Here is a 10,164-nt window from a genome sequence, read left to right as displayed (position 1 = left end):
TGTTGTTTATGTTCAGAAGCATGCCACTGCATTGTGCACGTAGCTTGGTAGCCTTTCTGTTTCTGCTTTAGCCAGCAACTCCTCATGCATGACAATGCCAAATCCGTCTTTAAAGCAGGAACAATCAGGTAACTGTACTGCTACATGTACTGTTCCTTTACCTAATGAGCATCATTATTACTGCTATTTAGAGATGAGTCCTGGGGGATTGCAGTGAGCTGGCTTGTTGTTTAACAGGCAGCCTGCTCCATGGGGAGGGTAAGCCAGAGGGGAGGCCACTGTATCTGCTGCTAGGTTTAGGAACAGAACCTTACAACTGGCCTCTGTGTAGCCATATGTAACTGTGAGGCAGGGAAAGTACTATTGTTGTGTCAATGTTGTTGGTACACCTAATGTCCAGTCATTATTATATTTATGGGATCCTGAGTGGCGCAGTGGTCTAAGGGACTGCATCGCAGCGCAAGAGGCGTCACTGTAGTCCCTGGTTTGAATCCAGGCTGCATCACACCTGGCTGTTATTGGGAGTCCCATAGGGTGGTGCACAATTGGCCCAGCATCGTCTGGGTTTGGCCAGGGTATGCTGTCATTGTAATTAATAATTTGTTCTTAACTGACATGCCTAGTTAAATAAAGGTTACATTTAAAACAAATATCATGTCTCTCATGTTTGAGTAGGTACAAGTTGCAACTAATCACTGGTTCAGGGTTTGATGTTTTCATGTTAACGTGAATTTGAAAGTTTACCTGTGTTTGAGTCATTTGAAAAGATTAGGTAAAAGAGATTTTAAGCCTTTCTCCAAGACACAAAACATTTCTTCTCTGAGAATGTATTTCTCTCTGATATAGTATGATAATGATTATCTTTGACATAAAATGACTGTGAACTAAGGCCTGATTACTGTAACATGGCCAACATAGCATTCCCACACACAATACTCTGGGCTTGTATGAGACACACACACGCAGAGCGTATGCACCTGGTCTGACACCTGTACAGGTAACCTCCCAGGAGGGAGGGAGGGAGGGAGGGAGGGAGGGAGGGAGAGAGGGAGAGAGGACACATACACTCTTCTCCTGCTGAACATACTGCTGTTACATACTCTACTCCACATCCAAAAAGAAAACACCATTCAGTAAGTACATTTATCTTTGGTTTGGTTGTGGCCTCCATAATGGTTAGAACTGTGTTGGTTGTGGCCTCCATAATGGTTAGAACTGTGTTGGTTGTGGCCTCCATAATGGTTAGAACTGTGTTGGTTGTGGCCTCCATAATGGTTAGAACTGTGTTGGTTGTGGCCTCCATAATGGTTAGAACTGTGTTGGTTGTGGCCTCCATAATGGTTAGAACTGTATTCGGTTGTGGCCTCCATAATGGTTAGAACTGTGTTGGTTGTGCCCTCCATAACGGTTAGAACTGTGTTGGTTGTGGCCTCCATAATGGTTAGAACTGTGTTGGTTGTGTGTTGTTGCTCTGTCAATTGCATCATTATCTAATAAGGATTGACAGTGTGTTGCTTTTTACATTTTGAAGTAAACAATGATCTGTCTCACAGAAGAAGTATATTTATAATACTTTAAAAAAGCCACCATTTTCAATCTATGAATAGTTAATCTATGAAAAATGCATCACTAATGTGCAAGGACAGAGTATTAAAAATGAACTAATGGACTAATGAACAAATTCAAATGAATAAGATATTCAGAATAGACAGGAGTGTATTTAGAGGAGACAGTCCCAGGAATTTGTAACCAATGTATATTCATATAGTCAAATAATTCTGTGATTGGTGATTATGACCATAAACCCCAGAATCACCACGCTCAGACAGGCAGATTGCATGACACACCTCAAGGCCAAACCCAAAGTATTTTACAGAAGCGATTATAGGAAAGCAGTGGTTTTGAAACAGCGACATGGAAAGAGAGGAGGAGTGCGAGAGAGAGAGAGAGAGAGAGTGGAGGGAGGAGGGAGAGAGAGGAGGAAAAGAGTACGGTAGAAAGGCAAATATAACCGAGAGAAAGATAGAGAGATGGAGAAAGAGCGTGACATAACATATCAATTAAAGTGCATGTTTTTCTCAGCATGTTCTCCTTTACCCCCAGTGGGCGTACTCCATGGGGCAGGTAACTAGGTGGGTAACTAGGGCGGTAGCTAGGCAGCTGTGAGCTCACAGCCTCAGAGGAGGAAGCATTAAAGAATATACCCTAGTATCCCTGAGACCTGGCTCACATGGAGACACGTTGTACAACTGACATTTTTCCGACAATAAAAGTAGTCTTTTACTGAGAACGAAGGGATGCACGATAGATAGAAACAATATTAGAATTACGGTTAGTGAAAGGTGGGAAATTAGAATGATTCCACGTTTAGAATTGATGTTTACAATGGCTGACATCACCTCTCTCCTCCTCCTCTTTAAAGCAGAGGTGGACAGTTCCACCATGGCTTCACCAGGGGAGAAGGCTCTCCTCCTCCTCTTCCTAGTCCATGCAGTCTCAGGTAAGCAGCAAACGCACCAGGCATAACCCTCTTCCATTTTGCAACAGTGGATCATTCCTAAATTACAGTTAGATCCAAACAGGAAACAAGTGTAGCATACACACATAACATGTTGACAGTTAGTGTTTGTGGACGTGTGCGTGTCCGTGCTCATGTGTGTGTCTGTGTATGCAATATGCCCCTCTCAGCCCTCTACCCAGATACAATGTCACCGATGTCTCCCATGATGCTTGACCCTGACCCCGCGACCCCAGGCTTCCCATCTCCGCCCGCTCACTTCCAAGACATGGCCAAGAAACTGGTAATCAATCAAACAACCAGTCAATCAATCAACCAATCAATCAATAGTCTATGGCCTGCCTTACCTGACCACCTCTGGGTGATGTTACTACAGTACTGATCAGTACACACACCTCTGGGTGATGTTACTACAGTACTGATCAGTACACACACCTCTGGGTGATGTTACTACAGTACTGATCAGTACACACACAGTTGGCCTATGTTGATGTTACAGTTACACCATCCCCAGCTGTAGTTTAAGCCCCACACAGACTCCTTCACCTGCTATGTGTATTGTGACACCCTAGATGGCTGACTGGCGAGGCTGTCTCATACCTCACTGTAAAGTGGTATGACATTATACCTCAGTTTGTACTGTAGGTTACTTGTAGATAGTCAATGAAGAGACAACAGGTAGAAAGCCATCAGTAAAAGTAACAGTCCTGTAGTTCATTCTGGTGTCCCTCTGTCCCCACAGATGATGAGATGCCTGCAAATGGGTAAGGACAAAGCACATACATCCTCTAACCTAGTAAACACAGAGAGTATCACTAATGTATCATTGTAATAATATTGCTTATGAACAACATGCTGGAAACAGCATACATTAAAACAGTTTGATAATGCTTATTACATCATCTTGTTTTTCCTGTGTGTTTCTTAATGCATGGTTGCTATGCTACAGGACACCTGGTACCCATGACGACGGACAACCCCTTTAATAACAGGTAAGGTGACCCATGTGTGTGTGTGTGTGTGTGTGTGTGTGTGTGTGTGTGTGTGTGTGTGTGTGTGTGTGTGTGTGTGTGTGTGTGTGTGTGTGTGTGTGTGTGTGTGTGTGTGTGTGTGTGTGTGTGTGCAAATTAGTGGATCAACAAGTTAGCCCCCCCTCCCGCTCTCTCTCACGCTCTTTCTCTTTCTCTCTCCATCAGTGGGGTGCAAAAGGAAGACAGCATGTCTAGTCCTAACCCTCTCTCCCACTTCCACTCACTCCTCACCTCCCTCCCTGCTGAGGAAACAGATACCTACTCAGACACAGACATGGACTCTGCTTCCCACTTCTATTTCCAGCCCAATAGCACCATGAAATACCCTGACTCTGACCGTGAATGGGTACCTCAACATTCATCTTCATTTACATAGCCAGATGTATTCAAAATATGCAAATACACTGACAGTACTCTAGTCATACACCAGGAGTGTTGCAAACAATGATTTACATAATGGGGATTGTATCCAGTTTAGACACAAAGGCCATATTTGGTCTTGTTTTATGTCAAGTTTTACAGTGGTTTTTATAACCTGTTTATTAAACTAAAAGGCATAAGATGATGACATTTTTAATAAATGTTCCTCTATCTGTCTCTTTCTAGAACGTGACAGAGAGGATGTGGAACTGTTCCAGTCTACCAAGCTTCATTGAGCACATGAGGAACTCTTCGGTCAGTGTCACTCAAGCCCTCTCAGCCAATTACCAGCTGTTTTTCAACAATACTGCATCTTCAGCCCTCCCACTAGTCATGGTTTTGTCATGCTTGCTCCCGCTCCCCCTCCCTGGCGCTCGAGGGCACCAGGCTACCCGTCATTATATGCAACTGTTGCCATCATTACACGCAGCTGCGCTCATTGGACTCACCTGGACTCCCTCACTTTGTTAATTGTCGCTGCATATATGTCTGCTCCTCTGTGTTGTTCCCTGTAGTAGCACTGTTTGCCGTGTCATATCTATGTCCTTACGCTGTTCTTGTTCCGCTGTGTGTCCGTCTATATTAAATGGTTCACTTCCTGTACCTGCTTCTCATCTCCTGCGTTGGGCGTGACAGGTCAAGCCCTAGCATGAGATTATAACCTGGCTTTAACAATGCTCCTGTTTACTTCCCAAATGCAACATCTTTCTTTCTCTCTCTCAGGCTGGTCCCCAGTGTTTCCTGAGAGCGTTCATCGCCCCCCTCTCTTGGGTTGCCCTGATGATGAAGGGTGGGGACGACATGGAACCAGAGGATTATGGGAGGCTGGTGTGGGCCGCTAAACCCCTCCTACAGAACATGCCCCCGCCTCAGATGACCCTGCCTCCCTGGATACAGAACCCCCACCTGGAAAAGATGTGAGTGGATGTGGTGCTGGTGTGTGTGTGTGTGTGTGTGTGTGTGTGTGTGTGTGTGTGTGTGTGTGTGTGTGTGTGTGTGTGTGTGTGTGTGTGTGTGTGTGTGTGTGTGTGTGTGTGTGTGTGTGTGTGTGTGTGTGTGTGTGTGTGTGTGTGTGTGGTAACAGTATGGTCTGGTTCCAGGATGAAGATGCTGGGAGAGGTGTTTGGGTCTCTCTCTGAGGAGCAGCGTGTTCAGATCAGAGAGTGGGCCAAGGAGCGGGTGGCCCAGAACAACTACAACTGCTGCCACACTGCTGCAGCCTGGCGCCCCAGACCTATACAAGAACAGAAACCAGGACAGACACACAGACCAGAACAGGAACCAGGACAGACACACAGACCACAACAGAAACCAGGACAGACACACAGACCAGCACAGGAACCAGGACAGACACCTAAACCAGAACAGGAGCCAGGACAGACACTCAGACCAGAAGTAGGACAGAACTGGCCTGCTAGACCACCACAGCCTGATATGACAGGTGAGAACCACCTCTGCAGAGATAGAATATGTTACATTATTCATTATTATAATTAAACTAAATACTGATACAAATATGTTTATTTGAGATTTTAGATGTTACAACAACCTTTGATTTATCAAGCTCTTAGAAACAGTCTTGTTTTATACCTTATGACCCAAATACTAATGATCAATCTCTTCAAGTCAAACCGGAGAAAGAGAAAGATAGAGAGGATGAGAGGGACCCAAATCATGAGGGGGAGAGAAGAAAGCTAAGAGGGGGAGAGAAGAAAGCAAAGAGGGGGAGAGAGGAAAGGAAAGAAGAGGAGAATGAGAACGAGAAGAAACCATTGAAAGGTGGGAAACATCCTAAAGACAAACCAAATGGAAAGAAATTATGAGAAAATACAGGAAACAAGCTTGGAAGAGGAGAAGAGCAGGGAGGAAGGAGAGAATGATACAAGCTGGAAAGGAGAGGAGCAGGGAGGAAGGAGAGAAGGATACAAGCTGGAAAGGAGAGGAGAGGAGCAGGGAGGAAGGAGAGAAGGATACAAGCTGGAAAGGAGAGGAGAGGAGCAGGGAGGAAGGAGAGAAGGATACAAGCTGGAAAGGAGAGGAGAGGAGCAGGGAGGAAGGAGAGAAGGATACAAGCTGGAAAGGAGAGGAGAGGAGCAGAGTAAAGAAAGGAGGGAGGAAGAGGAGGAAGAGGAGGAGAGGCATAAAAAGGGACATAGATGCGGGAAGTAGGGATGCTGAGGGTGTTGCAGCACCCCCTGAAAATCACCCCAAACTACTTCCCGCGGCTATGAAAAGGGAGAGAGGGAGTTGTGTCCAAAGGACAGCGGAGAGGTGTGTGTTTATTCGAGACACAACACCTGATTTGCGTGTGTGTCACACAGATCTTCACTCTGCAGTGTGTTTATGTGTTTATTACATCTGCATGTGTGTGTTCAAGAAATACTGGGCCCTGCCTGTGTGTGTGTGTGTGTGTGTGTGTGTGTGGTGTGTGTGTGTGTGTGTGTGTGTGTGTGTGTGTGTGTGTGTGTGTGTGTGTGTGTGTGTGTGTGTGTGTGTGTGTGTGTGTGTGTGTGTGTGTGTGTGTGTGTGTGTGTGTGTGTGTGTGTGTGTGTGTGTGTGTGTGTGTGTCTACTGAACACAACTCTGGTGACTACAACCACTGTTGTGACATCATGTGTGTGTCAAAGTACTACTCTGCCCTGAATGTGTGTGTGCCAACTGTGTGTGTGTGTTTGCCACCCTCCTCTCTCTCCAGTGATGCCCAGCCCCTGTCCTCCCAGGCTGGTGTGGCTGAAGATGGATGTGATGAAGATGATGGGGCCCTTCCTTTCCGGGCTGCCCATGGACGACATCCAAACCATCCCCAACGACCAGGTCTTTGTTTGTTGTAGTTCTCCCCACTCTGCTTTTTAATGGATCGCATCAAAACTCACTGAGGCCCTCAAACAGATCACAGTCCCCTATTTTACAACTGCTATTTTAATCTATCTGTCTTCCCCACTATCTCTCTCTTTCTCTAGTTGTGTCAATTCTTCCATTCGCCCCAGTTCCCTTCCTCCTTCAGAGGGGTGGGGGGGCTCCCTCCTCTTCAGGGCAGAAAGATACTCCAGAAGATCCGAGAGTGCTCCCAGAAGAGAGATGACTTGGTCCGGAACCTGGACAGGTCTGTACGTGGCTGAGAGAAGGACTGGAGCTGTATCACCTGGACATCACAGGAGGCTGCTGAGGGGAGGACGGCTGATAATAATAGCTAGAATAGAGTGAATGGAATGGAATCAAACACATAGAAAACATGTGTTTGATGTGTTCGATAGTGTTCCATTCATTCCGCTCCAGCCATTACTATGAGCCCATCCTCCCAAATTAATGTGCCACCAGCCTCCTGTGCTGGACATGCAAATTACCATTCATTTTGCTAATTGTTCAGACCATCCTGTAGTTACATAATTACTTTACTAAACAAAATAGGTATTGACGGTTAGATTAGCATTTTTCCTGAATTAGCCAGATCTACATACATTTACCTTGAGCATGAGCGAGTGCTTAGTCACAGAAATGTGACAAACAAACAAGGGAGGAGAGTTCAGAACAGATGTTGGATGACTTACCAAACACGGTACTGAATAGCCAGTAGGGTATTTTACTTAACTCTGACCTATGACCTCTGACCCTTTCCTATCCAGACTGGGCTCGCTGGCATGTTTCTATGATGACGCCCCAACCCTAAACTCCTCCATGAGCCGGCTCCTCCTCTCTCAACTTGATGAATGTAGCAACTCTGGAGTCAACAAGGTATCCCCCCAGTCTCTCTCTCTCTCTCTCCCTCTCTCTCTCTCTCTCTCTCTCTCTCTCTCTCTCTCTCTCTCTCTCTCTCTCTCTCTCTCTCTCTCTCTCTCTCTCTCTCTCTCTCTCTCTCTCTCTCTCTCTCTCTCTCTCTCTCTCTCTCTCACTCTTTCCAAAGTTGTTGTAGTTTATAGTTTATAACTCTGAATCACTAAAGTAGGGATTTTACAGAGAACAATTATGGGAATAATCTGTGGTGTTTATTTTAACCCTCCTCTTCCTTCCACATCTCCCCTCGTCTTCCTCTCCCCTCCTCCTCCGGCTTCCAGCTGAAGAAGAAGCTCGTCAACACTGTGATGTCATCATCTATGGATGATACCAGTCCTGAGCTGCTGCGTGTGCTGGGTCCCGGTGTTACACTGCTTTCCCCTTTCCATCTCTCCCAGTTCTCCCCCGATGCCCTCAAGGACACCCTGATGTCACTGGGGTCAGAGGTGAAGTGGGGTCTGACCCAGGCCAAAACACTGGCCAATAAATTACTGCAGGGGAAGCAGGTGAGAGAGGTGTTACTCTTATCAATATGTCTTTGTCTCAGTCAGTACTATTAACAGGCTTCTCAACTGGAATGTTTATGTGATCCTCTTCTATTGTATGAGGGGCCAAGGTAGGAACTAATGGTCAAATAGAGAGCAGCTCTAAAAACTCTAATTTCTGTATCTCTACTCTCCCTTCTACCCTTCCTCCCTCTCTCTCTCTCTCTCTCTCTCTCTCTCTCTCTCTCTCTCTCTCTCTCTCTCTCTCTCTCTCTCTCTCTCTCTCACTCAATCTCTCTCTCAGGAGGTGTCTGGTAAGGAGTTAATGTCTCTGGGTTCAGCTGTGACGGGCGTGGCCTCCTCTGTCCTCAGGAAGGTCAAATCCCTGGGGCTTCTGGGTAATGAGGGTCTGGACATGATGAGTCAAAAGATGACCAGTCTACAGAGAAAAGCATTGCTGGAGGGGGTAAGAGAGGGAGGGGTGAGAGGGGAAGGGAGGGGTGAAAGGAGAAGGGAGAGGTGAGAGTGGAAGGGAGGGGTGAGAGGAGAAGGGAGGGGTGAGAGGGGAAGGGATGGGTAAGAGAGGGAGGGAGGGGTGAGAGGGGAAGGGAAGGGTAAGAGGGGAAGGGAGGGGTGAGAGGGGAAGGGATGGGTAAGAGAGGGAGGGAGGGGTGAGAGGGGAAGGGATGGGTAAGAGAGGGAGGGAGGGGTGAGAGGGGAAGCGAGGGGTAAGAGGGGAAGGGATGGGTAAGAGAGGGAGGGAGGGGTGAGAGGGGAAGGGAGGGGTGAGAGGGGAAGGGATGGGTAAGAGAGGGAGGGAGGGGTGAGAGGGGAAGGGAGGGGTAAGAGGGGAAGGGAGGGGTGAGATGGGAAGGGTTGGGTAAGAGAGGGAGGGAGGGGTGAGAGGGGAAGGGAGGGGTAAGAGGGGAAGGGATGGGTAAGAGAGGGAGGGGTGAGAGGGGAAGGGAGGGGTAAGAGGGGAAGGGAGGGGTGAGAGGGGAAGGGATGGGTAAGAGAGGGAGGGAGGGGTGAGAGGGGAAGGGAGGGGTAAGAGGGGAAGGGAGGGGTGAGAGGGGAAGGGATGGGTAAGAGAGGGAGGGAGGGTGAGAGGGGAAGGGAGGGGTAAGAGGGGAAGGGAGGGGTGAGAGGGGAAGGGATGGGTAAGAGAGGGAGGGAGGGGTGAGAGGGGAAGGGAGGGGTGAGAGGGGAAGGGAGGGGTAAGAGGGGAAGGGATGGGTAAGAGAGGGAGGGAGAGGTGAGAGGGGAAGGGAGGGGTAAGAGGGGAAGGGAGGGGTGAGAGGGGAAGGGAGGGGTGAGAGGGGAAGGGAGGGGTGAGAGGGAGAAGGGATGGGTAAGAGAGGGAGGGAGGGGTGAGAGGGGAAGGGAGGGGTAAGAGGGGAAATGATGGGTAAGAGAGGGAGGGAGGGGTGAGAGGGGAAGGGAGGGGTAAGAGGGGAAGGGATGGTAAGAGAGGGAGGGGGGGTGAGAGGGGAAGAGAGGGGAAGGGAGGGGTGAGAGGGGAAGGGATGGGTAAGAGAGGGAGGGAGGGGTGAGAGGGGAAGGGAGGGGTAAGAGGGGAAGGGAGGGGTGAGAGGGGAAGGGAGGGGTGAGAGGGGAAGGGATGGGTAAGAGAGGGAGGGAGGGGTGAGAGGGGAAGGGAGGGGTGAGAGGGGAAGAGAGGGAGAAGTCATAGAAGAAAATTAGATATGCAGCAAAGATGGTTCAGGTTGATCCTAAAGTAATCTGTATGTCTGCTTGTGTGTGTGTGTGTGTGTGTGTGTGTGTGTGTGTGTGTGTGTGTGTGTGTGTGTGTGTGTGTGTGTGTGTGTGTGTGTGTGTGTGTGTGTGTGTGTGTGTGTGTGTGTGTGTGTGTGTGCTTGTGTGTGTGTGTGTGTAGTTGCTTGGGGATGTGAATGCCTCAGAGCTGATCCAGAAAGTC

At 48.1% G+C, this 10,164-nt stretch overlaps 1 protein-coding gene across 1 annotated transcript in view; it reads left to right on the top strand.

Moving 5' to 3' along the window:
• Positions 1–2,424: 2,424 nt before the first annotated feature.
• The window catches only part of LOC129857075 (otoancorin-like), a 15,993-nt gene continuing 8,253 nt past the window's right edge, over positions 2,425–10,164 (top strand). The window contains exons 1-14 of the mRNA XM_055924992.1: positions 2,425–2,500; positions 2,689–2,801; positions 3,261–3,282; positions 3,468–3,510; positions 3,715–3,895; positions 4,156–4,224; positions 4,693–4,886; positions 5,070–5,410; positions 6,665–6,783; positions 6,930–7,072; positions 7,593–7,701; positions 8,022–8,246; positions 8,530–8,691; positions 10,123–10,164. The exon at positions 10,123–10,164 is cut by the window's right edge and continues 99 nt beyond it. Of these exons, the coding sequence (XP_055780967.1) occupies positions 2,443–2,500; positions 2,689–2,801; positions 3,261–3,282; positions 3,468–3,510; positions 3,715–3,895; positions 4,156–4,224; positions 4,693–4,886; positions 5,070–5,410; positions 6,665–6,783; positions 6,930–7,072; positions 7,593–7,701; positions 8,022–8,246; positions 8,530–8,691; positions 10,123–10,164 (1,821 nt within the window). The 5' untranslated portion in view covers positions 2,425–2,442. The remainder of the gene's footprint in view (positions 2,501–2,688; positions 2,802–3,260; positions 3,283–3,467; positions 3,511–3,714; positions 3,896–4,155; positions 4,225–4,692; positions 4,887–5,069; positions 5,411–6,664; positions 6,784–6,929; positions 7,073–7,592; positions 7,702–8,021; positions 8,247–8,529; positions 8,692–10,122) is intronic.

The sequence above is a fragment of the Salvelinus fontinalis genome, chromosome 6 (genome assembly GCF_029448725.1).
Source record: "Salvelinus fontinalis isolate EN_2023a chromosome 6, ASM2944872v1, whole genome shotgun sequence".
NCBI lineage: Eukaryota > Metazoa > Chordata > Actinopteri > Salmoniformes > Salmonidae > Salvelinus > Salvelinus fontinalis.
The sequence above is the reverse complement of the archived record's forward strand: the minus strand, read 5'-3'. Positions and strand labels throughout refer to the sequence as shown.